Source organism: Leopardus geoffroyi, chromosome C1, assembly GCF_018350155.1.
Source record: "Leopardus geoffroyi isolate Oge1 chromosome C1, O.geoffroyi_Oge1_pat1.0, whole genome shotgun sequence".
Lineage (NCBI taxonomy): Eukaryota > Metazoa > Chordata > Mammalia > Carnivora > Felidae > Leopardus > Leopardus geoffroyi.
This window is the reverse complement of record NC_059328.1, coordinates 8,038,486-8,066,003: the sequence shown is the minus strand read 5'-3', so window position 1 is coordinate 8,066,003 and position 27,518 is coordinate 8,038,486. Positions and strand designations below refer to the sequence as shown.

At 49.2% G+C, this 27,518-nt stretch overlaps 1 protein-coding gene and 1 long non-coding RNA gene across 3 annotated transcripts; one reads left to right on the top strand and one right to left on the bottom strand.

Annotated features, from left to right (window-relative positions):
* Positions 1-847: 847 nt before the first annotated feature.
* EXOSC10 (exosome component 10) lies at positions 848-26,093 on the top strand. 2 transcript variants are annotated; one of them, XM_045475604.1, is made up of 25 exons: positions 848-1,416; positions 3,957-4,093; positions 6,276-6,399; positions 7,943-8,047; positions 8,337-8,502; positions 8,880-8,994; positions 10,846-10,921; positions 11,127-11,237; positions 11,439-11,582; positions 12,108-12,298; positions 13,308-13,464; positions 13,618-13,766; positions 13,949-13,999; positions 14,653-14,764; positions 16,522-16,572; positions 16,747-16,825; positions 16,912-17,021; positions 18,718-18,813; positions 19,134-19,208; positions 21,525-21,612; positions 22,701-22,774; positions 23,301-23,472; positions 24,235-24,296; positions 25,220-25,296; positions 25,956-26,093. In XM_045475604.1, the coding sequence occupies exons 1-25, from the start codon at positions 1,306-1,308 to the stop codon at positions 25,984-25,986; spliced, it is 2,664 nt and encodes an 887-aa protein (XP_045331560.1). In that variant the 5' UTR covers positions 848-1,305; the 3' UTR covers positions 25,987-26,093. The 2 variants fall into 2 exon arrangements, with proteins under 2 accessions (XP_045331560.1, XP_045331561.1); XM_045475605.1 differs by lacking the exon at positions 3,957-4,093 and having other exon boundaries at positions 1,303-1,416.
* Positions 24,694-26,173, bottom strand: LOC123597178. The gene is made up of 2 exons (XR_006712022.1): positions 26,089-26,173; positions 24,694-25,557 (listed from the first exon to the last, which is right to left on the bottom strand). It is a non-coding gene; the product is annotated as an uncharacterized LOC123597178 (long non-coding RNA).
* Positions 26,174-27,518: the final 1,345 nt, after the last annotated feature.

Here is a 27,518-nt window from a genome sequence, read left to right as displayed (position 1 = left end):
TGAGCTGATGGAAACCTTTAAGGACAGTCGTAATTAACCTATCCATCCCTGATGGTTTCACGTAAGCCTGTGTGAAGGGAGGCATGTAGCAAAGGACTTTCAGGATCCTTGCAAGCCCTGGTACCTTTCTGTAGGTTAGGTCTTAAAACTCTGGGAGGCATGTAAAGTAGTTTGAAAGAACTAAGGCTGTGGTGTCAAATTGCCTAGTTTCAAATCTCAACTCCACCTCAAACTACCTTTGTGCAGTTATTCAATCTATGCTTGCTTCCTCCTCTGACGGTACGGAGAATAGTATGATCTAGCCCATCAGGTTGTTTTGAGGACGAGATAATACATGTAAAGCACACAGCACAGCCTGAAATGTGGTATTAGGTTGAGCCACACGGAATAAGTGCTCGAAAATATTTGTTGTTAAAATGACCCAGGCTAGGTCTTTGTTCTGCCAGGGTACCCTGCCAGTGGGGAGGGGGGAGAGTGAAAACGAGTGTTCTCTTAATAGGATATTCCTGTTAATAGGGCAGTCTGAATAATGGGATCTGTTAATGTTTACTGAACATTTACTAAGCCAAATGAATTGTTAAAGGTGTGCCACCCCTGAACTTAGGAGAAAGGCTACACCCCACTAACCTTCCGAACCATCTCCTGAGCTGCCAAAACTGCCTCCCTCAGAACAAAAGCCCTTCTTCCCAGGTTCACTTAACAAATGTGTGAGTTCCCCATATCTGCCTCAGCAAGAGTGCTTCCAGCGGTGTAGATGGGGGGGAATGACTGATTGGAGGAGGTCAAGAGAGTTGGAGGGCCCGCCCGTGTGGCAGGAAAACGCCTTCTCCAATAGTTTACCTAAAAAGGGCAAGAGAAACGTGACGGCTGTTGGAAGGAGGTGTGCGGCGATGTTTTGTGTCTCTGTCGCAGGGATGCCAGCACACGTGTAGGCCGTTAGGAATGAGAAAAGGCATCATTACAAGGAAGCCTGGGTGGCTCACAGTTGTGCGGAGAAAGGGCATCATTACAGGAGACACGACCAAGCGGGTGAAGCGGGCACGGGACGAGCTTGCGAGGAGCTGGCCTTAAGTGAGGATACTTGGATCCCCCGGGTCCCACCGTAAAACACAAGGTTTTCAAGAAGATACGATAAGAGGTTAAAGAGAAAATGTAAACTTCCCCCGCCGCGGCGCTCAGGGACGAAAAGCAACTCACTCCCAGCCAGCACGTCCCCCGAGAGGACGAACTTTGCGCGTGCGTAGTGCGCGCACGTCGCGTCGACCCGAGGCGCTCTCGCGAGAAGAGCCGTGCAGGCTGGGAAAAATGGCGCCTCCCAGCCCCCGGGAGCCCAAGGCCCAGTCGGCCACTAGCGCGGCCAAACCCGACGGGGAGATGGTGCTACCGGGCTTCCCGGACGCGGACAGCTTCGTGAAGGTAAGTTTGCTGTGCCTCTGGGGCATCGGGAGCCGCCCGAAGTCGGCCAGAGGTAGGCCCGGATCCAGTCGGCGCCCGCCCAGCCAGCCGCACGCGCGCTGCTGCCGGCCCCGGGTAGGGATCGAGAGGCCGCTGTCCGAGCCGGGCACAGTCTTTCACTTCCCCTCCCGGGCGGTGATCGCACGAGAACACTGAGGGACGCCCCGCTTCCCAGGACCCTCGTTCTCACATTGGGCCCATGCAGCCTCGGGTGTGGAGAGCCGTGTCAGCGTCTTGGGAAGGGCTTCCTTGTCACCCTGATGTCCCCAGCCCTCGGACCCTCGTCCCCGCCCGGGCCTGAGCCACCTGACCAACTCCCCGGAGGGGCTCGGCTGCTTTACGCCGCATGGGCATCCTCCTCTCCCGCGGCCGGGATGATCCTCCTTTCCTCTTATGCGGTGCAGTCCTATATAATCCCAGACCCTGGGTTTAATGTCACCTGTAACAGCTGCCACCAACTCAGCCTCCTCTGGGTGCCTTAGAACATTTACCATTGCCTCCTCGGAGGAACACAGAGAGGGTTCATCTAAATTATTTGTGTAATGCTTTTTAAATATGAACAAACAAAAGTAGGTTTAATTATGCCACGTGCATAACTCTTACAAATCCACAAAACTAAAATAATTTGTAAATTAGCACCGTGTGTTCCCCCAACCTCCACTCAGCTAGGTGGATCATCATTAGCAGATGTCATTATTAATTCATTTGTTTGGCTGGGATAGTTCCTGGACCACTAGCCATGGTCCTGATTGGGTGGCGTTCATGCTCACCAGCTACCATGTGTCCCACCTCCTTTCTCTCCCCCCCACCCCCCACCCAACCGGAACCATTGGTTACACAACTCACAGTGGTGTTGTTTGGCCTTCATGTTACCAACCATGATTTCTTTATGACAGCACTTCAGGTTTTTTTCTCATGATCGCACCACAATTAAAATAAAGAACCACTTGGCACTAACTGGAACATAAACACAAGTCCAGTCGTGGGCAGTGATGGTTATACTTTGGTCAGTGAAAGGATCTAGAATGTTCTTATGTTTTAGATGCTTGCCTAAATGGAAGCATGGAAGTCAATTCCCATAGAAAATTCATGGACCTGAATTTGAGTGGTCATAATGGTAGCACTTAGGTGCTTACCAAGCACTACCTTTTGTGATTTGATTAGCTCATTTAATCCTTACAACAGCTCTATGGGGTTCACACTTTTATTATGCCTCTTTTTCAGAGGAGAAAACTAAGGTCCAGATAAATTAAACAACTTACCCAAGATCACAGCTGATAGGTAGCAGAGCCAAGATTCAAACCGAGGCCATTTGTTTTTTTAATGTTTGTTTATTTTTGAGAGAGTGAGAGCACAGGGGAGGGGCAGACAGAGAGGGAGACAGAGGATCCGAAGCAGGCTCTGCACTGACAGTAGGGAGCCCGACTCAGGGCTCGAACTCACAAACCGTGAGATCATGACCTGATCCTAAGTCGGACGCTTAACCGGCTGAGCCACCCAGGCGTCCCCAAACCCAGGCCATTTTGAATATTAGTCTTGTATGTATTTAGTCTTTCTCTCCCACTCTCCCAAGAATGTAAGCTCCAAAACTTGGTTCCTGAGGTAAAATCAGCACTAAATGAATATTTGTTGAATGTGTGAAGATGCATCGTCTAGCACAATGTATTGTATATAGTAAATCTTGAGAAAAATGAGCTTTTTAAAAAAAAATTTTTTTAACGTTTTATTTATTTTTGAGACAGAGAGAGAGCATGAACGGGGGAGGGTCAGAGAGAGGGAGACACAGAATCTGAAACAGGCTCCAGGCTCTGAGCTGCCAGCACAGAGCCCAACGCGGGGCTCGAACTCACGGACCGTGAGATCATGACCTGAGCCGAAGTCGGCCGCCTAACCGACGGAGCCACCCAGGCGCCCCTATTTTAACATTTATTTATTATTGAGAGAGACAGAGAGAGAGAGACAGAGCGTGAGCATGAGAGGGGCAGAGAGAGAGGGAGACACAGAATCCGAAGCAGGCTCCAGGCTTCGAGCTGTCAGCACAGAGCCTGACGTGGGGCTCGAACTCACAGACCGCGAGATCATGACCTGGGCTGAAGTCGAACGCTTAACTGACTGAGCCACCCAGGCGCCCTGAGAAAAATGAGCTTTTGAATGAATGGGGACCCGTGTTTAAAATATGCTTGTTATAATAGATAGATAGATAAAATGCTTGTTTTGGGGTGCGTGGGTGGCTTAGTCAGTTAAGCGTCTGACTCTTGATCTCGGCTCAGGTCATGATCTCACGGTTTATGGGATTGAGCCCCAGAACGGGCTCTGTGCTAACAGTGCAGAGCTTGCTTGGGATTCTCCCTCCCTCCCTCCCTCCCTCTCTCTCTCTCTCTCTCTCTCTCTGTCTCGTTCTGCCCCTCTCCCACTGCTTTGCATGCATGCACACACGCTGTCTCTCAAAATAAATGAATAAACTTTAAACAAAAAAATGCTTTTTTTCTGGTTTTTGACAGTTTGCTCTTGGGTCAGTGGTGGCAGTCACCAAGGCATCTGGGGGCCTACCACAGTTTGGCGATGAGTATGATTTCTACCGAAGTTTTCCTGGTTTCCAGGCATTTTGTGAAACACAGGGAGACAGGTTGCTTCAGTGGTGAGTACTCTATTATTTTATTACAGTGAGAATAATGAATATAAAGAAGACGATAATTTTTCCTAGATTAGTTTGATCTTAATCATATTTTTCTGTGCTGTCAAGACCTATAACATATAAAAATGAGACAATGGGGGCACCTGGGCGGTTTAGTTGGTAAAACATGTGACTCTTGATCTTGGGGTTGTGAACTCCAGCCCCACGTTGGATGTAGAGATTACTTAAAAAAAATAAAACCCTTGGAGCGCCTAGGTGGCTCACTCAGTTAAGTGTCTGACTCTTCCTTTAGACTTAGGTCATGATCTCACTGATCACATGATCGAGCACCGTATTGGGCTCCACATTGACAGCATGGGGTCTGCTTGGGATTCTCTCTCTTCCTCTCTCTCTGCCCCTCCTCTACTCATGCACTCTCTCTCTCAAAATAAATAAATAAACTTAAAAAAAAAAAATAGGGCCTCCTGGGTGGCTCAGTGGGTTGCGTGTCCGACTTCAGCTCAGATCATGATCTCACATTTTGAGTTCAAGCCTTGTGTCGGGCTCTGTGTTGACAGCTCACAGCCTGGAGCCTACTTCAGATTTTGTGTCTCCCTCTGTCTCTTCTCCTCCCCCACTTGTGCTCTGTCTCTCTCTCTCTCTCTCTCTCTCTCTCTCAAAAATAAATAAACATTTTAAAAAAATTTTTTTAGGGGCACTTGGGTGGCTCAGTTAAGCATCCAACTCTTGGTTTCAGCTCAGGTCATAATCTTGCAGTTCATGAGTTCGAGCCCCACATCGGGCTCTACGCTGACAGTGCAGAACCCGCTTGGGATTCTCTCTCTCCCTCTCTCTCTGCCCCTCCCCTGCGTGCTCTCTCTGTCTCTCTCAAAATAAATAAATAAACAAAAAAATGTTTTAAATTTAAAAAAAAATTTTAACATTAAAAAAATAAATTTTTTTAAAGAGTGGATTTTTCTCATCTATTTCATTTTTTTATTATTTTGTTTAATGTTTATTTATTTTGAGGAAGAGTGTGTGCACATGCAGGGGAGGGGCAGATGAGAGAGAGAGAGAGAGGATTTTGAGCAGGTTCCGCACTGCTATGAGCACAGAGCCTGACGTGGGGCTCGATCCTGCAAACCCATGAGACCATGACCTGAGCCAAAACCAAGAGTCAGAGGCTTCACTGACTGAGCCTCCCAGGTGCCCCAATTTTATTTATTTTAGAGAGAGAGTGAGCGGAGGAGAGGGGCAGAGGGAGAGAGAGAGTGAGAGAGAATCATAAGCAGACTCCATGCTCAGAGTGGACCCTGATGCAGGGCTTGATCCCACGACCTGGGATCATGACCTGAGCTGAAATCAAGAGTCAGGTGCTCAACTGACTAAGCCACCCAGGTCCCCCAAGACAATGGATTTTGATTAGGGAAATGTTATTTGGTACCTTTTGAGTTTAACTTTTGTTTTTTTTTTTAATTTTTTTTTTTTTTAACGTTTATTTATTTTTGAGACAGAGAGAGACAGAGCATGAACGGGGGAGGGTCAGAGAGAGGGAGACACAGAATCTGAAACAGGCTCCAGGCTCTGAGCTGTCAGCACAGAGCCCGACGCGGGGCTCGAACTCACGGATCACGAGATCGTGACCTGAGCCGAAGTTGGCCGCTTAACCGACGGAGCCACCCAGGCGCCCCTGAGTTTAACTTTTAAAAAAAACATATTGACTCTTGCACTGTATGTGAATCTTTTTGAATAACATGGGACTTGAAAGCCTAGATCCAAGAGTCTGTCATACAGCTTTCAGGGACTTGAGGATTAGCTTTTTAATAAGAGTATGAGGACAGACAGTACACAAACAGTGTTTTTGTTTGACTGTCATGTGACAGAGTTAGAGAATCTCTTTTAGATTTCATGATAAAGCAATGAATGCGGAGTGTATTATTTACGTAGTATGATGCGTTCTTTAGAATTTAAAGGAAGCTTTCAGTAATTTCTTCCATCCCTTCAATTGACAGGTGAGGAACGTGAGTCTGAGTGAGATTTAGGGAATTGCCCAAGGCCACACAACTTTGCTGTAAGGGTACAAATACCATTAGTTTGATCACAAAGTATCGGGAACAGTCTAAGCCAAGCCTTTCAAGCTTTCTCTCAGACTGGGAACAAATGAATAAAGGTATACAAAGTAACCTTGGTTTTCCTGTCCTTTTAGCATGAGCAGAGTAATGCAGTACCACGGGTGTCGAAGCAACATTAAGGACCGAAGTAAAGTGACAGAGTTGGAGGACAAGTTTGATTTGCTGGTCGATACCAACGACGTCATTCTGGAAAGAGTGGTGAGTGTTTCACCCTACTCTTAAGATAATTAACAAATGGCGGCACATGGCTGGCTTGGTCTCACGGTCATGAGTTGGAGCTCCATGTTGGGCATAGAGATTACTTAAAAATGAAATCTTTTAAAAAAAAAAAGATAATTAACAAATGAGGAGCTTTTGTATTATTAAAATATGAAAAGAAACCCCAGCATCTGAGGAAATGAAAAGGAAATTTAGCATTTCTTTTTTTTTTTTTTTTAAAGTGTTTATTTATTTTGAGAGAGTGGGAGAGAGAGAGAGAGAGAGAGAGAGAAGATCCCAAACAGGCTTTACACTCAGCACAGAGTCCAGCGTGGGGCTCAGTCTCACGACCATGAGATCATAACCTGAGTCAAAATCAAGAGTCAGATGCTTAACTAGCTGAGCCACCCAGACGCCCCAGAAATTTAGCATTTCTTGTTCCAATGACATTCCCTTCCTGACAGTTGGCCTTTTTTCCCCAAAGATAACACAGTTGTCTTCAAATAAGTTACTTCAACCTATCACTGCTCAGTGGAGGCCTGTTAAGAAATCCACGTTCCAGGTTTGCAAGTCCTATTTGCGTTGCGAGAGAAGAGGCTTCTGGGTACAGAGCCTAACCAAAATTGAGTCTTTTTTTTTTTTTACTGTTATCTACTATCTGCTAAACAGCCTGATTTGCATGATTAGAAGGAGATGTGGATCATATGATCTGGCTTACTGTCTACTTAGGCCCAATTCTACAGCAGAGTTATTTACGGAAATACACGGAGATCGTCCAAAACTAATTGAACCCCCAACCATGTGACGGCCCTGCAGATATTTAAATCACACACTCCTGTCCTGTGAAGTCATCCCTCCCATAGTCTCAATGCCCACGGGTCCTTCAGCAGTTTCTCATATTTTATGATTTCAAGTCCGGCCATTCTACCGTATGTCATCTGGATGCCCAGACTGATACCCTACGTCTGCTTCAATGGGGCAGAATGGATCAAAACACCCTCCATTCTCCCTCTGAGTACCATCCTTCCCTGTTTAATAGCTACAGTCTAGGGTCTTTTTGATTCTTTTTGTGGGCCAGATCACACTGTTTAATCATTTTTCAATTTTCAGTTCAACTGAGAGCTGTCAGGGGAACTGATCAAGGGTTGGGAGTGGTCAATTACTGCCCTGTCTTTGAGCAAATAATGTTTTAATTATTTGGGCTGACTTTCTTGTGTGTGTTTATATATGTTCCCACGCATGATTCTTTGAATATATTTCTTTTTTTTTTTTAAGTTTATTTATTTATTTTGAAAGAGGGACAGAGAGAGCAAGTGGGGGAGAGGCAGAGAGAGAGGGAGAAAGAGAATTCAAAGCAGGCTCCGCACTGTCAGCACGGAGCCCAGTGCAGGGCTGGAACTCACAAACCACGAGTCCATGACCTGAGCTGAAACCGAGAGTCAGACGCTTAACCCACTGACGCAGTCAGGCGCCCCTGAATGTATTTCTTAAGAATGTCAAATAATTAACCTGTTGACCCTGAACTGTTGTCTCTTGCCTCTAGGGTATTTTACTGGATGAAGCTTCAGGTGTGAATAAGAACCAACAGCCAGTCCTCCCTGCAGGATTACAGGTCCCCAAGACAATAGTGTCCAGCTGGAACCGCAAGGTGAGGGAGCCTTTTCAGATGGACTAGAGTTTCTAATGCCAGCTTTACAATGGGGCCCCTGGCCGTGCAAGTCTGCATTTCTGTTCTGATTCATTGGACGCAGAACTGGCCACTGCCCAACTTGTTCTCGTGGACAGGCACAACCTAATTACCTCTCCTCTCCTTTGCACCCTGCAACCTAATCCACAACATACACTCTCAAATGAATGCTCTTGGAAGGCAGAAATGGGATTTATATTTCTCATCGATGAGTTGCGGCGTTATAAGCTATTTGTATTTGTTATCGTAGGCAGGAGAATATAGCAAAAAAACAAAATCTGAAACTTTCCGGTTGCTTCATGCCAAAAACATCGCCCGGCCTCAGCTTAAATTCCGAGAAAGGATTGACAACTCCAACACACCATTTCTTCCTAAGATCTTCATCAAGCCCAACGCTCAGAAGCCCCTCCCTCAGGGTAAGTCGTGCAGGCTCTGCCTAAAGAAAGCGGGAAAAGTCTCGCTCCGCCTCCCTGTCTTGGAAGGAGCTAGCTAACCCCTCCTAAACTAGACAAGATGTGAATGTATTCGCCCCTTTTGTGATGGCATTTTTGTTTTTGTTTTTTAATGTTTCTTTTTGAGAGAGAGAGACAGAGTGCGAGTGGGGAGGGTCAGAGAGGGTAGGAGACACAGAATCTGAAGCAGGCTCCAGGCTCCATGCTGTCAGAACAGAGCCCAACGTGGGGCTCGCACTCATGAACTGTGAGATCATGACCTAAGCCGAGGTTGGATGCTTAACTGACTGAGCCACCCAGACACCCTGGGATGACGTTTTTGTTGCTCCTTGGGTCTCTAGCACTCTCTAAAGAAAGGAGGGAACGCCCACAGGATCGTCCAGAGGACTTGGATGTCCCCCCTGCCCTGGCTGATTTCATCCATCAGCAGAGAACCCAGCAGGTGGAGCAGGACATGTGAGTATTTGCCTGTCGGGACTTTCTGCCGTGAGTGATTATTGCCTTTATGCCACATTCTCACTCGGCTTCACTCTTGTAAAATATATCCGTGTAAACAGAGAATCTGAAGCATGGGTGATTGTTATCACTATCCTAACAGTGGATCTCTTTGGTCAAACCTCCTGCTGGTGTTCACAGAGGGCCTGCACAGGTGACATCTTGGGTAACCGTCACCAGTCCTCAGAGGTAGCACTCGCTCTCACCCCCACCACCCCCACCGAGAGATGCTGACTTCCCACACAACCAGAACTCGAAACCTCCAGTTTTCTTAAAACTGTCCTTCCTCTAGGGGCACCTGGGTGGCTTAGTCAGTTAAGCATCCGACTTCGGCTTAGGCCATGATCTCATGGTTCATGGGTTCGAGCCCTGCGTCGGGCTCTGTGCTGACAGCTCAGAGCCTGGAGCCTGCTTCAGGTTCTGTGTCTCCCTCTTTCTCTGCCCCTCCCCTGCTCATGCCCTGTCTCTCTCTCTCTCTCAAAAAAATAAATGTTAAAAAAAAAAACCTGTCCTTCCTCTCTGACATTCTGCCTTTCTCACCAGGCATGAGATAGGGGCCCGCTAATAAAGTCAGTAGGGAGACGGCATTTTTCACTGGCAGTGTAAGCATCTGCAAAAAACTGCGTAGGGGTGCCTGGGCAGCCCAGTCGTTAAGCATCTGACTACTGATTTTTGCTCATGTCATGATCTCCCAGTTCATGGGTTCAAGCCCCGCACTACACTGACAGCACGGAGCCTGCTTTGGATTCTCTCTCTCTCTCTTCCTCTCTCTCTGCCCCTCCCCTGTCACATACACACTCTCTGTTTCTCACTCTCTTGAAATAAATAAACTTTTAAAAATTAATTAAAATTTAAAAAAGAATAATTAACTGCTTAAAATAGACAAAGGGACCTTGCCTTCCGTATGAAAGAAAAAGGTGGTAATGACTTTGCTGGTGTTGGTCTTTTTCTCACATACAGCTGGAGTCTGCCCTAGCGGCATGCCCTCGGCCCCAGCTCTGCAGCATGAGGCCACAGGCAGGTGCAAAGGAATAAAGGTGATGACTCATGGCCCTGCCCTCAAGGAACTCAGAGATTTAGGATTTTTATGCAAGTAGATGACAGAAAAACAAAAAATAGAGCCTTTAGCATATGACCAATTGAGATACCTGCCCCATTCCCTCTCTCTCTCCACAGGTTTGTGTTTTTTCCCCCCAAACCACAAGGAATTCTACATTGCACATTTTTTTATCATCCACAGTGGCAGTCATACAGTGTTTTGAAATAAGAGCTCAGGTTTTTATAAATGAGATTTTTTTTTTAAGTTTATTTATTTTGAGACACAGAGAACGCAAGCAGGGGAGGGGCAGAGAGTGGGGAGAGAGAGGGGGAGGGGGAGAGGGTGGGGGAGGGGGAGAGGGCGAGGGAGGGAGAGAGAGAAAGGGAAAGAGAGAGAGAGGAGAGAGAATCCCAAGTAGATTCTACACTATCAGTGCAGAGCCCAGTGTGGAGCTCGAACCCATGAACCTTGAGATCATGGTCTGAGCCAAAATTAAGAGTTGAACGCTTAACCGACTGAGCCACCCAGGTGCCCCATGAATCAGTAGATTTTTAATTAATCACATTATAAGGGTGAACCAGTATGACATGATCTTTTTTTTTTTTTTTTGATGCCCTTGAATTCTCACTGAAATAATGGTGCTTTTTGTAGAGAGAAGATATTTTCACAGTGTTCTTTGCTCGTTTGTCTTTACAAATTGGATTAAAGTAGTTGTTCTTCCTTGAATCACAAAACTCCTCAAAAGGACTTTTCTTTTTGTTTTGTTTACTCAGGTTCGCACATCCTTATCAGTATGAACTAGATCACTTCACTCCACCAGATTCAGTCCTTCAAAAGCCAGAACCCCAGGTTAGCATCCAAACTGAGTTTATGGATGATGGCCAGGTAGCCCAGGAAAAATCCAATCAATGCAATCTTGGCTTTCTTTAAATATCTTTTAAAGTAGAAGGTTGCAACTTTGGGTCATTTCTTGAACCCCTAATTCATTTTGTGCTTTAGCGAAGGATGATTCGTAATGTTCCTCTCTCTTCCTACCTGTGCGTTCGTTCTCCAGTTATATAGGCCTGTGGGAGAAACACCCTGCCGTTTTGTATCCTCCCTGGACGAACTGGTGGAGCTCAATGAGAAGCTCTTGACTTGTCAGGAGTTTGCGGTAGACTTAGAGGTAAGTTGTGAATGACCTTGAGTGAAATTTTACATCCTCTATGAGTGCACCTACTTGAGGAGTATAAAATTAATACCAACAGATCTATTTTTTGGCAAAGACCAATCAGCCTTGTAACTTTTATAGCTGGCCTCCTAAAATCCGTAAAGGAAAGCCTAGCAAAATCACTTTTCCCTGTTCTCCCCTCTTTCCGGGTTTTAGCACCACTCCTACAGGAGCTTCCTGGGGCTGACCTGCCTGATGCAGATCTCCACCCGAACAGAAGACTTCGTTGTCGACACCCTGGAGCTCCGAAGTGACATGTACATTCTCAATGAGAGCCTCACAGACCCCGCCATCGTTAAGGTCAGCCAGCCTTTTCCAGCCCTGGCGCATGAGCGCAGGATTTAAGTGCTTTCGTTTTACCGTTTCATTATTTCAACATAGACCTGGTGACGTGGAGAGAAATCATTGTAATTTCCTGCACTCGGATCCCCCACGCTAAACTGCTTTTGTTTCTAAGCCCCAATTAGAACAGCCTAAGATACAGCTTACAGCTCGTTACCACCCGGGGCGACGGTACATCATGTTAAGGATTCCTGCAGTGAGCCCATGCCATCAGGATCCTGCGGACTTAATGACTATCCTTGAAGCTAGTGGAGCTGTTTTCTCAGAATCACTGGCTGTTAGCAGTTTCAGACTTGAAGAGTGTGCCATTAGGAGTGTAGAAGGCTGTCGGTCCAAATTAAAAGAAGCGTTTAAAACTGAAGCCATCTGAATCTGCTTTCTGGCTTCTAATTCCAGAGTTATAATCCCCTAGAGGTAGAGTGTGTTTCGGGGCACAAGTGGCCTCGTGCACGTTGTACCCCCTGACTCCGGCTTTGTTTTCAGGTCTTCCACGGTGCTGATTCAGACATAGAATGGCTACAGAAAGACTTCGGGTTGTATGTAGTGAACATGTTCGATACCCATCAGGCAGCACGCCTTCTTAACCTGGGCAGGCACTCGCTGGACCATCTGCTGAAACTCTACTGCAACGTGGAATCCAACAAACAGTTTCAGCTGGCTGATTGGAGGATACGGTCAGTTTGTGCTTAACGAGGAAATGCTGATGGCGCAGGAAGCACGGGTGCCCATCAGCGTCTCGTCCACGCAGACCTTTGTTCAGACTGTGACGTTAGCCAAACCTTGAGTTGAATGTCGCTGGTCTTTCTTCCAGCTGTTTCCAGCACAGCTGGAAGTTTTAGGGTGACCACGTGGAGTGTATGTAGGGCTATCACACCATGCTTCTCGGGAATAGAGGTTGGAAGAGGTGTGCCATGTTCGTGTCTATATCCCTGCCAGTCTCTCGTTTGAAACTCAGATCTCTGCAGTCGGGATGGGTGCGTGCGTGCGTGCGTGCATGTGTGTGGTGAATTCCCAGAGGTCTGAAAGAATTCTAAGGTATGTAGGTGATCGCACCTTATAATGAGTATTTACTAGAGTGTAAGATTTTGGTGGAGTCCTGCCACACTTTCCGGGGTTTGGGCTCGGCTCGATCACTGTCAGGTGGCCGGCTTCCTGAGTTTGCAGCTGTTGTTTGCAGCCTCCTCCAATGAGCTTTCCTCCAGTTGTGCACACCAGAACTTCCAAAGAGGATCTAACAAAGCCCAGATAGAAGATGAAAACTGACAAAGCCTGAAGGCCACTACCTGTTATTTAACCCTTGCCATGTGCCAAGCACTGAGCTAAGAGCTTCGGGGATGTTGTGCTGGGTGGTCCCCACAGCAGCCTGTGAGGTGCCGGCCTTCATTTCCCAGGTGAGGAAAGTGAGCCCAGTGACTTGTCCAAGGACAGGTGTTGAGAGCTAAGATTCAAACTCGGGATCCCAGGGTCTCTATTTTCAACCACATCGTTACCTGCTGCCCTTTGTCCCCAACCATGGAGACAGTGGCTTGTCCTGTTAAGATGTAGGAAATGCCGCTGTAACTGGAGTATTGGCTGCGATACTAAAAGGAGCCAAAGTCTTATTAGCACCCTCAGGGCACATAGCTTACATTGCCACACCCGGGGCAGAAACCAGCAAAATTATTGCCTCTGTTGCAATTCTAGACCTCTGCCTGAGGAAATGCTCAACTACGCCCGAGATGACACCCATTACCTGCTTTACATTTATGATAAAATGAGGCTGGAGCTGTGGGAGCGAGGCAACCAGCAGCCCGTGCAGCTGCAGGTGGTGTGGCAGCGGAGCAGGGACATCTGCCTCAAGGTACAGTGTCACCGGTCACGGCCACCCTGTCTCGGGCCGGGTCCTCGTGCTTTGCTTTGTTCTTTACACAGAGGAAAAGAGCCAAACGTCTTCAAGAGCCCAGGGCACGATTCTGATTCCCATTGATCCTGAATGTTCTGTAATACATTGCAGAAATTCATCAAACCTATCTTCACGGACGAATCCTACCTCGAACTGTATAGGAAGCAGAAGAAGCATCTCAACACACAGCAGCTGACAGCCTTTCAGCTGCTGTTTGCCTGGAGGGATAAAACAGCTCGTAGGGAAGATGAAAGTTACGGGTAAGGGATTAGACGTTCTTTTAATATCTGCTCCTAGACTGAGCAGCTTGGGTAACAAGGAAATAATGGGCTTTTTTCTTTTCACCCTGAAAGTGTGTTACGTTTTCCTCTCCCAGGTTGTAGCCTTTTAATGGGGCTCGCTGGCTGAATTTAACGTGCTACCACTGTGTGTTTTGTTCTAGATACGTCCTGCCAAACCACATGATGCTAAAGATAGCTGAAGAACTGCCCAAGTGAGTCTGAGAACTGATAAATATGTTGACTTTCTCAACAGAGAAATTTTATCCTTCAAAAATCAGCCTCTCTGATAGTTAATACCCCAGTGCTGTTGACTCAGAGAAAATGAGTGCTCTAAGGAAGTTCACGAGTCCAAGGATTCAGAATTTCCTCCCTTGGACTGCCCAGTAGGAACTAAAGCTTCTGAACTGCAGCCGTTTTCAATGGTTACGCCTCAGATCGGATCCGCTGTGAGTCTGAGCCTCCAGTACCCACTCTGAAGGGAGGAAAGTGTCACAGATGCTCTCCTCTGTAATTTGGAATCTTGGGGTTTTGAATGCTTTATGATGTTCATTGAAGCATACACAGAGAATCCAAATTCGTGATCTCTTGTTGACCCCGTTGCAGTGCAATGGCTCGGCAGGGCTGTGGTGCCCCTCTCCAGCTCTCCCTGTTAGCCGGAGGCAGGCTGCAGGGGCCACCTCCTCCAAGCTTGCCGCAGCAGAGAGCACATGCGGAAGCGGCTGGCCCCGACTGCCCCCCACTAGGAGTTCGTCTCCCTGGTCTTCCCCTCAGCCATAGCGCTCGGGCTTCCCTGATCACCGTGCTTGTCTGGAAGCCTCGGAGGGCCGTGTCCCGGAGTGATGAGTTTGTCCTTCCTTGTCTTCAGGGAACCCCAGGGCATCATAGCTTGCTGCAACCCTGTTCCACCCCTCGTACGGCAGCAGATCAATGAGATGCACCTCTTGATCCAGCAGGCTCGGGAGATGCCCCTGCTGAAGGTAAGAAGCTTTGCTGCCAAAGGTTCTCAGCTTACCAGGCTCTGTCTGCTGGCACCTGTGGTCTTCTCCATACATGATCTGGTCTCCGTGCTAAAGAGAAACCCCAGGAGGGGCGCCTGGGTGGCTCAGGCAGTTCAGCGTCCACCTTTGGCTCAGGTCATGATCTTGCGGCCTGTGAGTTCAAGCCCCGCGTCAGGCCCTATGCTGACAGCTCGGAGCTTGGAGCCTGCTTCAGATTCTGTGTCTCCCTCTCTCTCTGCCCCTCCCCCGCTCACACTCTGCCCCCCCAAAATAAATAAAAATTAAAAAAAAATTTTTTTAACCCCAAGAAAATAATAGGGGCTAGGAAAGCCAGTAGACATGTCTTCTTGATGACAGTGAAAAGCTAAAGCTCATCTTTGTTATTTATGATCCTGTCTTCAATAAGTCAACAGCAAGTAATGTCTAATGACTGGGCCAGTTAGCTGTTGTTGGGAGGCAGTTAACCTGGTGGAATAAAATGGATTGGGGGTCACAGCGCCCGGCTGGCTCGGAGGGGCGTGCGACTCTCGATCTCAGGGTTGTGAGTTTGAGCCCCACATTGGGTGTAGCGATTACTTCAATAAATAAACTTAAAAAAAAAATGGATTGAGGGTCTCAGTCCAGGGAGCATGTTTTGGAAGCCTGGCAGGGGTCCAAGATGTGAAGTGATAACGTCTTGGGAGTTTGGCGGTCCCAGAAATGGAAGGAAAGGAACACGAACAAGAAGCGCCATCAGAAGAAAGGTCGATGGGAATTAGTAACAGACGATGAAAGCGACTGCCGTTTTCTTTGAGCACCGGGCGAAGTACCCCGGCGTGTTCTCAGACTGTGGATTTGGGGATAGTGGAAGTGGAGTCTAGGACAACTCACTCCAAATATAAAGCCTAGGTGACTGGGAAAATAGGAGGGCCTCGGATAGAAATGGGGAATTCAGGAAGAGCTGATTTTGTGAAGGAGATGCCAAACTTTCAACAAACTCCGGTGAAGGCAGGCTAGCCAGCCGGAAGTCTGGTTACCTGCATCTCCACGCACGTGGCGCCCGGGTGCGGGCACGGTGGCGGATGTGTGTGTGTGTGTGTGCACGCCTGTGTCGATGCTACAGCATGTTCAGATAGATTTACGTGTCTTGGTTTGTATTTGGGGGCGGGGGGGCAGGTTTTTTTTAATCTTTATTTTTGAGAGAGAGAGAGAGACAGAGCGTGAACAGAGGAGGGGCAGAGAGAGAGGGAGACACAGAATCTGAAGCAGGCTCCAGGCTCCGAGCTAGAAGGGGACAATTTTTAACGGTGTTGCCTCAGTAGTAATATTGGTATATGGTAAACCGTATTTGTAATTTTTTTGAAAGATTATTGACCCAGAAAGACTTCAAATCAATTCCTTTAGGATGTGTAAAGATATACACATCTCAGTCCTCGTGTTAAAGTTTCCTTTGTTGGCTCTACGGCTTGTCCAGGGAAAGAGAAACCCTGGTCTCTAGACAAGAATCTCTTTCAAGCTCTTGCAAATCTGCTGCGTCGTCCCTTGCCATGAGAAAGGCTTTCATTCTTTCATTCAACAGATAATTACCGAGTACCAACTGATCATATCGCCAGGCGCTGTAAGGGATGAAGGACGAAAGAAAATATCTGGGCTCGTGAACGACAGTCTAGTGAAGGGCACAGTCTATGCCAGGGAAACACGTGCGGACGCCCCACTGGCCTACCTTTCCTCAGATGCTTTTTGTTTTTCCTCCTCAGTCTGAAGTGGCAACCGGCGTGAAGAAGACCAGCCCGCTGCCCAGTCCCGAGGTATGGTCCTGCATCTGTCCTCTCTTTCCAGTGGGCGGGCGGGGTGGGGGGGACACCAGTCAGAGCCGGCGCAGGACAAACCTCCCTGTCCGAGGCAGCCCCCAGCACGGTAGTGAAAAGCTGCTGCACGCTTGCAAGGCTTTCATGAGGCCTGTCGGTTTCTTTCTGACGCAGAGATTGGAGAATGTTCTCTTTGGACCCCACGACTGCTCCCACGCCCCTTCAGATGGCTACCCTGTCGTCGCAAGCGACGGTAACGTAGAGGCCTCTGGAATGTCCTGGAAACTGCCTTGCACGCTGTCCGCTAGGCTTTGACCTTACTGACTTCCATCCCTGTAGGGCCCGTGCCCGTGCAGAAACAGGCAAGCCTCTTCCCTGACCAAAGAGAAGAGGACGCCCCTCCAGAGACCAAATGCCTGATCGCTACCGCTGTCATCACGTTATTTAACGTGAGTAGTGGGACTCGCCGGCGAGGTGATGTAGACCGGCAGGGATTTGTTGGCTTTATCAGACAGGCTGTGTGCCTGGAGCGTTGCATCCACTGTGGACGCTAATGCCAGAAGTAAAACCCAGGCCGGAGGGGACAGGTGTGGAGACAGATCTGCTAAGCAGTCTGTGAGAGATGGGCGGAGGATTGTCTCCTGAGCTCTGTGTGAAGAGATCCTCGAGGAAGGGTTCACATCTTGACGAGAGCGCTAACGCCTGGCGGGGAGGAGAGTGTGGGCCACGATGATCCGTAAGCAGGACCTTCCCGACAGCCACAGTGGAGGCGGCTCGGCCTGAGTCCCGGAAGGGGCCGGCTAAGCACTCTCGTGAGCGTAACGTGCTGCTCATTGCGCCCCAGCACGCCCCGGTGCCATCCGCGTGTGCTCTGGATGCAAAAGAGGCGGCTTTGAAACGCGTTTCTCTACACTGGCCGATTAAGGAAAGCGAAGGGCAGGATATGAGGGCGCTGGGAAGCGGGGAGATATGTGTTTCCCATCCCAAAGAGGGGCTGAGTCATGGTAGGTCGTGACCCCGTCCAGTATGGGACCGAGTGTGGCCAACCTGGGTCAGGCCGTGTTCCCGGAATACGCACTGGTTTGTGACAGACGGGACGGGTCTGTCCTCCCTAGTGGGTGTTTCTGCCAGTACTGGAATTTCAGGCTGTTTGCAAAGGGAGGATGAAGGGTGTGGTTGTTGGTCAAGATAGGTAGATCCCAAAATGACCAGGATGAAGGGAAAATAAACAGGTACGACTGAATACTGCCAACAACAGGTGGTAGAGGAAAAATTCAGAATTTCTGGAAAGAAAGAGAAGCAAGCCTCTGATCCGTTTGGACAAAGACGAGGATCGAGCTTAGCAGGTGTTCACGTGAGAAACAGCTGGGTGGTTCCGTAGGTTTCAGAATCACCCCAGAGTGCGAGGCCGCAGCCAGGAAGACAAAATGCCGCCTGCGAGACGTAGTGCCTGAGAGTTAACTTTCTCACTTAATCACATAAACTTAGATTGGGTCTGGCTTCAGTAACTCGTAACCAGAGAAATCTTGGCGCTTTAACTGAGTCATCAAGGTGACTCAGCAGCTACAAATCCGAGCATGAACTTGGGGCCGTGTGAACACGGAAGCGCTGTACTTAACAGACCGTCGTGTCTCTGTGCCCTGGGTGGCAAGACTGCTACCACAGAGCACGCGGAAGGATAGCATGCATGCTGAACCCAGTTGGAAGCAACACCCTGGTGCAGAATTGTCCTGATTCCCCGCAAAAGTGTGTAATTTTTTTCATTTGTGAGTGTCCGGTTACAACCTCGAGTTCTAGAGCCAGATGGACCTAAGTTTAAAGTCCTTATTGTGCCGCTGTTAGCTGTCGGGGTCTGGAAGACCTAGCCTCTCTGTGCCTCAGTTTCCTCATCTGTAAGAAGGGGAGAATAATACCACATACTTTAATAGTCTGTAAGGACACAGTGAGAGTTCATTGGCTTAATAAATAGATGTTCAGTACACCCCACTGTGTGCTATTACAGGCTATTACAGTGCTTTATGCAGACGAGAGCCCTAAAAAATTAGCCAGTATTCTTATTACTGTTACGATTATGCCGTTACTTGTATCGTATTGCCACAAAATGATGACGGTGATGAGTTGATCGTTTTCTGTTTGTCCCTGCAGGAACCTAGTGCTGAAGAGACTGGAAAGGGCCCACTAACAGTTGCACAGAAGAAAGCCCAGAACATAATGGAGTCCTTTGAAAATCCATTTAGGATGGTAAGTAAGCGTTGTGTATCTAGTTGAGGGCTGACGGAACAGGCAGAGGTTTCTGCCGCTGTAGGGGCCTTTTGCCTGGAAAAGAGGCCGACAGCCCAGGAAAGAGGGAGCCCCTGAATCCAGTGTGTCCGTTGTCCCTGGTGTCCAGGTTGGGATGGAGTCGGGATCTTCTCAGATGAAACCGGCAAGGATACCTCGCTCAAATGCCAGTGAGCTATGGCTCAGCTGATGCTCTGAACGAGGCCTCCCATGCTGACACCAACCGAAACCCCCCGTCCAGTTCCTGACCGCCTTTAACACGACTGTTTCCGTCCCTCCAGTTTCTGCCTTCTCTCGAACGCCGCGCTCACGTTTCTCAGGCAGCGAAGTTTGATCCGTCATCAAAAATCTATGAAGTAAGTGGACTCACCATCCTTTCCAAGAGTGACTTTCTAGGAAAAGGAGACTTCTTAATTATCTGAACTAGCTCTTGTCTTAGGCCCATCTTGAACCTCCTGAATACAGAAAACTCTTTATATATAAATACATATAAGCATAGCTTCTAGAGAGAGGGGCGAGAACTTTATTCTGACTTTCAGAAGCATTTGGGAACCTTTTAAGAAAGAGGCTTTCGGGGTTTTTTTTAATGTTTTTGTTTTTGTTTTTGTTTTTTAATTTGAGACAGAGAGAGACAGAGCGTGAGCAGGGGAGGGGCAGAAAGAGAGGGAGACACAGAGTCTGAAGCAGGCTCCAGGCTCTGAGCCGTCAGCCCAGAGCCCAACGCGGGGCTCGAACTCACGGACGGTGAGATCATGACCTGAGCCAAAGTCGGACGCTTAACCGACTGAGCCACCCAGGTGCCCTGAGGCTTTTGGTTTTAATTGAAGTTTAATTTATATGTCACAAAGTGCACAGATGTTAGGTGTACAACTTGATGCCTTTTTTTCCTTTTTTTTTCCTTTTTTTTTTTTAATTTACATCCAAGTTAGTTAGCATATAGTACAATGATTTCAGGGTAGATTCCTCAATGCCCCTGACCCATTTAGCCCATCCCCCCCATACACACCCCCTCCAGTAACCCTCTGTTTGTTCTCCATATTTAAGAGTCTTATGTTTTGTCCCCCTCCCCGTTTCTATATTATTTTTGTTTCCCTTCCCTTATGTTCATCTGTTTTGTCTCTTAAAGTCCTCATATGAGTGAAGTCATTTGATATTTGTCTTTCTCTGACTAATTTCACTTAGCATAATAGCCTCCAGTTCCATCCACATAGTTGCAAATGGCAAGATGTCATTCTTTCTGATTGCCGAGTAATACTCCATTGTATATATATACCACATCTTCTTTATCCATTCATCCGTCGATGGACATTTGGGCTCTTTCCATCCTTTGGCTATTGTCGACAGCACTGCTATAAACATGGGGGTGCATGTGTCCCTTCGAAAGAGCACACCTGTATCCCTTGGATAAATACTTAGTAGTGCGATTGCTGGGTCGTAGGGTAGTTCTATTTTTAATTTTTTGAGGAACCTCCATACTGTTTCCCAGAATGGCTGCACCAGTTTGCATTCCCACCAACAATGCAAAAGAGGTCCTCTCTCTCTGTATCCTCGCCAACATCTGTTGTTGCCTGAGTTGTTAACGTTAGCCATTCTGACAGGGGTGAGGTGGTATCTCACTGTGGCTTTGATTTGTCTTTCCCTGATGATGAGTGAAGTTGAGCATTTTTTCATGTGTCGGTTGGCCATCTGGATGTCTTCTTTGGAGAAGTGTCTATTAATATCTTTTGCCCATTTCTTCACTGGATTATTTGTTTTTTGGGTGTTGAGTTTGATAAGTTCTTTGTGGATCAGCTTGATGCATTTTTATATATGAATATTACTTTAAGGCTCTTATAGATGACAGCTTAAACTTTAAAACACTCTGTCTTCTGTTGTTTGGTTTGTTTTTAATAGCATAATAAGGAATAAGGAAATACCTTCCCTGGAGCCCCATGAGATGTTCCTGGGAGCCAGCGTTGTTAATTGTCTGTTAAAAGCCTTCTTCCTTCCTGCAGGAAGTTCCTGCTCCAGTCAGATGGACGGCCTGGCTCCGTCTGCCTCCCGCTCTTTCGTTAGGCATCATTGGTCAGGCCAGAAACCTGACGGGCCCCTGCCCTGTCACTGGTGGTTAGCCTCCTGCCTTTAGAAATGGGGAGTCAGGTGGATCTTACGCCTTCTCCCCGTCTTCCCCCACCAGTTGTGGCCCATTCGGCAACTGTACGTCCCTTACCGTGCTTCTGTCTAATGTCAGCGAGATGCGTCCTGACCTGCAGGCAAATGTTCATACAGAAGCAAACGGCCCTGAGAAGTCCTACCTTGAATCCCAGCTCCACCATTTGCTAACCGTGTGCCCTCAGACGAGTTATTTAGCTTCTCTGAACCTATTTCCCATCTCAAAGTGGGGGTGATGATGATGCCTTTATCCCGGGGATTATTAGAAGGGATTGAATGAGACAACGGACGGGAAAGCATCCGGCTCAGTGCCTGCAGTACAGTTGCCCTTTGTCCTTCTTGATAAAGATTTTATAAATAAAATGAATTTGTGTGTGTGTGTGTCATCAGATTTGGAACTTCTGACTTAGAACGTGCGTAGTTGTTAGGTTAGCATGTCCGGTATCACCCCATTAAAAAAACACAGCGTTCCTGGGTGGCTGAGTTTCGGAGCGTTTTTGTCTTGTTTGTTTTCATTGTAGATCAGCAACCATTGGAAGCTGGTGAGCCAGGTGCAGGTACGCAAAGAATCTAAAGAAATTGCCAAGGAGAAGGCAGCAGAGCAAACAGGTAGCACTCACTTCCTTGTAAGTCAGCCCGTCAGCGTGTCTGTCAAAGAACAGGCCTTGGACATCATTCTGTTTGTTCAACAAAGTGCCCGTATGGCAGCAAACAGAACGGCACGGCCCCTGCCTGCGGGGCTTGCCTTTTCCTGGGGGACAGTGGACAGCCTGCCGTGAACGTTTGTCCTTTCAGATGGCCAGAGACACTTCCGCGGGGAGAGGGGTAGGAGGTGCTTGGGGGCGGGCACGGGGGAGTGGTGGCTGCTTCCGTGTGGCGTTTGGTGAAGGCAGTCTAATCAATGTGACACGGAGCAAAAACAGGCTGCTTCCAGGGGAAGCCCCACAAGTCCAAGGCCCTGAGGCGGTCGCTTGTCGGGCGCGCACAGAGAGAGGCCGGGAAGCCAGCGTGGCTGAGGGGAGGAGAACAGGAAGGGCTGTCGTGAGGACACGGCTTGTACTCCCAGCGGACTGGGAAGCTCTGGAGGGTCTGAGCGGAGCAGTGACCCGCACTGATCTTCAGGGGCCACGGAGGGCCCGGTGGAGAGGGCAGGAGTGGGAGCCCAGGTAGGGGACAGGGCGGTAACCCAGGTGAGGGGACGAGCAGCTGGAAGCCGACGTTTCCGGTGGTGACACTGACAGCACTTCATGACGAGTCGGGTGAGGCACGTGAGAGGAGGAAGGGAGCCGTGGACGCCAGAAGGTTTGGGCCTGAGTGATTAGAAAGACGAGGGTGGCCAGCAACAGAGCAAGAGCGCACAGGGCGCCGATTTGGGTTTCGTTCCGGTCCTCGATGTGCCATGGTTGAGGTCCATCCGAAACGTCCTCAGGGAGGAGTCACGTAGGTGGTGGACGTCTGGCTTGGGCTCTCAGGAGAGGGGCAGGTGGGCCGTCAGATCGAGAGTGTGGGGAGAGCAGCCGGGCCTGAGCCTCAAGGCAGCCGTTCTTCCGAGCCTGGGGGAGAGGGGCCGGTGCGGGAGGCTGGGGAGCAGGGAGGGCGCCCCGGCTGTGGCGGCCCCGGCAGCCAGGGCAGCCGGGTGAGGAAGGAGGCTTGGCTGCCGGAGGCGGCAGCTCCACAGACAGTGCTCTCTCTTGCAGCCGCCCGGGACCAGGCCAGGGAAGAGTACAAAGCAACGGCGGAACAGGCCGTGTCTGTCCGACAGCAGGCTGCCGTACGTGCCGGCCCTTCTCTTTCTTTTAGGAAACCCGATGCCCCTGGTTGTGGCCAGGATTTTCCTCGAATGGCAGGAGGGCTTGTCCTGTGGTTCAAATTAAATGCTATGTCTTCCCCATCCATTTTGGCTTGTCAGTTAGTGCCTGCCTTATTTCCCCTCGAAAAAGTTTATATCGTAATTCCTCTTAGATGATTTCCTCTGTTGAATTTACGCTCAACAGACCGTACCCCTGACTCTAGTAGTAGATAAGGTGCTGAAGCTTCTAACAGCCAAGTCTGTTTACCGTCCTGCTCTGCCCTAGTATGTATTTCGTTCTCCACCCCGCTGGAGCCCTCCAGAGCACACAGCCCATCTTTCCTCAGTGACCTGCCGTCATTCTCCAGCAAGGGATTTGTTCCACGTGGCCCTAGCCCTGCCCAGACTCACGGCCCGCACTCCCCTTCCAGTTGCCAGCACAGCGGCGGAGTCCCTAGCGGGACCGTCCGTCTGTCTCACCCACCCCCGTGCTTCCTTCCCTCTACAGCTAGAAAGCGCCGCCAAGAAGAGAGAGCGAACGACAAGTGACCCGAGGACCACAGAGCAGAAACAAGAGAAGAAACGACTCAAAACTTCTAAGAAGCCAAAAGACCCAGATCTGCCAGAAAAAGATTTTACCCCTTACGACTACAGCAAGTCGGATTTCAAGGCTTTTGCTGGTGAGGCCGGGACTGGTGCCCTCTAAGGAATGTCTGGCCGCCTTAGGGGGGAGGAACTGTAGCGCGAAGAAAGCGTGCCCTAGGCACCGACTAAGCCCGAGAAGGACAAGGCACTAGTGCCCTGGGAGCCTGCAGTGCCCGGACAGAAAGCGCCGCCCTCCCGTGCTGGGCCTTACTTGCCGGGGCCTCTCTGGTAGCTGAGCGAGATGGCACGCGTGGTCTTTCCTCACTGTAGCTTGTGCCCAGAAACACATTTTCTCAGACACACAAACATGGTAAGGAGTTTACTGAAGAAACCTGACTCCCCTGAGGTGCTCTGCGGTTCCTTGGCCCGTCAGAGTCCGTCTACGTTGGAGGGGCTACAGGCGGCGTTCGTGACTCTAGAGCAGCCTCCTGGGCACCACGTCCCTTTGAAGAGAGAGAAGGTAGCGCAGGATTGTCACCTCAGAGCCCAAGCTCCCGACAGTGGCATCTGACCAGCACGCAGACCAGAACGGGTTTCCTCGGTGGAAAAAGAGCCAGCGATGTAGCCACCTGCCCTGAGCTGAGAATAGATCTGTGAGAAACGAGTGTTCAGGCTGTCCTTCTGTACTGGGAGCGTGACACGTGGAAATGTGTCAGCCATCGGCCCTCCTCGTAAAGGGGTCAGCAGGCTGACAGCCCCACCCTTCCTGAACACCGGGCACCCACCCAGGAGTCTGCCCGTTGGGTGTACTAACTCCTGTACGTGATCACTGGCCTCTCTCTTCTCTTACCTTCCAGGAAACAGCAAATCGAAACCTTCTTCCCAGTTTGATCCAAATAAGCAGATGCCATCTGGCAAGGTAAGACATGTATTTGACACCGAAAACTAGTAAGATTGTATATGTCAGCTATATTTTGATTGAAAATTAAAAAACAAAACACAAGATACAGCTAATAAAAAAAAAAAAGAAAAAACGAAAGACAGGGCACCTGGGTGGCTCAGTCAGTTAAGCATGCGACTCTTGACTTCGGCTCGGGTCGTGATCCCAGGGTCGTGGGATCGAGCCCCGCGTCAGGCTCTGCATTGAGCGTGGAGCCTGCTTAAGATTCCCTCCCTCTCTTTCTGCCTGCCTCCCTCTGCCCCTCTCCCCCACTTACGCACACTCTCTCTAAAATAAAAAAATTTTTACATGAAAAATAGAAATCTGCTTGAGAATTCTCACGTGCTCGTGGTGCTTTTTTTTTTTTTTTTTTTTCTCCTCTTCCACTGCTGGGAAGAGGGCCCAGCTAGGAATCATCAGTCATCTTCCTTTGCATATCTTTGCCCTCACCTCATCCCTTCCCAAGTCCGGACAATACCCGTCAGCTCTTCCAGCAATAAAAAGAAAAAGAAAAAAAAAAAACAGCTTTTTTTAAAGAGGCCGTAAAGGCTGGCATGCGGTTTGCTACCATGGGAATCACAGCCGCAGGCCACAGACACTCCTTTCTGTGCCGGCACAAGCCTGCATTCGCCCCCGTGGGTGTCGGTGCCAGTCGGAGCCAAAAGTGGCCGAAAATTTGCACGCGGAGGCTGAGGCCCGTGTGGAGCCCTCCTGTCCCTTTAGTAGCTCATCCCGACGCCTACTTTTTCTTCAGAGCACCCAGAAACGTCCAGTGGAGAGAAAACCAGTCACACCGGTGGCGCTGGTGTCTCGAGAGGGCCTGCTGAGCTGTTTCCTGTGTCTCCTGCAGTCAGGTTATCACTCAGCCGAAGTGATTTTTTTTTTTCTTTTTATCTTTTCAGAAATGCGCCGCACCCAAAAAACTTAAACAGTTGGTGGGAAACAAAAGCATGTCCTTTCCAAGCGGAAAGCCAGACAGGTATGTGGCCAAGGCCGGCGTGGCCCCGCAAACCCAGCAGCAGCTCAGAGGTCTCAGCTGGAAAGACCCAGAGAGCCTCACTGGAGCAGATCCCTCCCGGTCACTCTAGGAAAGCCGAGCTGGGAGGAGGGGAAGGGACTGCCGAGTGCTGTTACTGTGTCCCAGACTCAGATTCCTGTCACTCACCACCTATCGCCACGCAGCTGCCTCGGGGTCACCTCCGAGCAAATAGGCTTGGAATTTTCCTAGATCTGCCCAATTCTGAGGAATGGGGGGGAAAAATCAGTGAAGTAAATGTGGGTTGTCATTTAAGAAAATTTTAGTTAAGAACGTGAAACGCTTATCCTCAGGACAGACCCTGAAACCAGAGGACTCACCCCTGGGGGGTGGCCTGATGAGGGAATCTGCCTTTAGATCTTAGCCAGCACAGCCACCCTCGTTGGGCCCCAGGGCACTGCCCCAGCCCGCTCTCGTCTGCCAGGGTCGGGGGGCACCCTACTGCCAAGCTCAGTTGTCCAGGACCACCGCCCCCCCCCCCCCACCAACAAACCAGGCTCCCCGAGTTGTGCATTAAGGTTTGCAAGGTTTTATGAACAGCTGAGAGCAGCTCTCCAGCCAAACTGGGAGAAGTAACTCTTGTTTTCATATTGTCTCCGCAGAGGTCTCAGGCAGAGCTGGCCAAAGAGATAGCGCTGGAAGAGACCCCTGGAATTCCCCAGCGGACCGGAAGCACCAGACGGCGGTGCTGGTTTTGTACAGACTCATTTTTAAACCATTAAAAATAATTCTTACTGGAAGAAAGCGGGTTCCTGACTTTTCCTTTGCTGCCACCACAGTTCTGGCAGGAGAGGACAGATCCCACCCTGTTCAGATCTCCATCTCCGGCTGTCTGTGGGTAAGCGTGCCCAGAATCATTCCTGAGAGAGAACCCAGGAGAATCTCCTATGACTCAGAAAAGGGCAGCACCCACAAAACACGGAGCACCCTGTTCATGGAGCATCGACTCTCCATTTTAAGAGGGTTCCATGAGCCGTGCTCCCTCCTTCACATGCCTTCCCGTCATGCCAGTGAAAGCCAAATGGTAAAGACCCCATGGGGCCGGGGCGGCGGCGGGGGGGGGGGCAGGGTGGAGCGGCGGGGGGGGCGGCTGGTACAGCTTTAGAGCGAACTGTGGCCTCTAGAGGGCCCGGTCTCTTCCCTGTACCTGTCTCCCCCCCCCCTTTTTTTTTTTTTAACTTCCCCAATTAAAAAAGTAATAGCATGTTCACTGTAGGAAATGAGGAAAAGAGAACAATTATATCGTCTGTAACCCTACCACACAGAGATAAGCTTTCACGCTTTGGTAGAAAGGCTTTCTACTATGTGTGTGTTCATTTCCAAACTTGGATTTATGCTTCTGCAGTTTTTCACCTTTAAAGTTTCTATCTTTTCTCATTCCAAAATTCATTCTAGTTAAGCACCATTATTGAACATGTATATTTGCATTTTTATGTTCTTCTTAATAATGGAGCATTGAACTTCTTCAGAATTCCATTTGATTTTAATATCGAGATGGGATATTAAGCCAAGAAGGCATTTTGTTTTCACAACTACTTAAACAAAGAACGTATTTTCATAGAAATTTTTCCCAGAGATCATCGAGAGGGCTGGCTGTGTGCGACCCCTGGAGGGGCCGTGAAGCCAAAGCAGGCGCACTGCCAGGGAGCAGCCAGTCGGGCAGAACAGCGAAGAACAGCCCAGGCCCAAAACGGGCTGATGTTTGGCCTAGTCGGGACTGGAAAGGTCGCAACCAACAGAAAAGCCAAACTGTCGGTGGCTTAGCAAAGCAGATGTTTTTTTCCTCTCTCCTCAGTCCTAGTTAGTCCAGAGCTAGTGGGACAACTTTGCAGTCCTCCCTCTGGCACTTAAGTGTGGCGCTGCCATTCTCAACAGGAACGCATGGGTTACGGGGACCTGCCGTGGCCCCATCCATCACATCTGCATTCCATTCAGCTGGAAGGAGTGGGAGATGCCCACCCACCTCCCTTGACGTGGAAGTTGCCCGTTTCCACTTCCCATTGGCCGGCCTGTAGTCACATGCCACACACAGCAAGGGCTACTGGGAAAGTCCTTTCCGTGCCCACGTGCCCCTAAAAGTCCAGGATTCTGATGCAGTTTGGAGAGAATGGACAGTGAGGCACAATAAGCAGTCTCCCCCAAAATCTCAGAGTCCCTGCGATTAA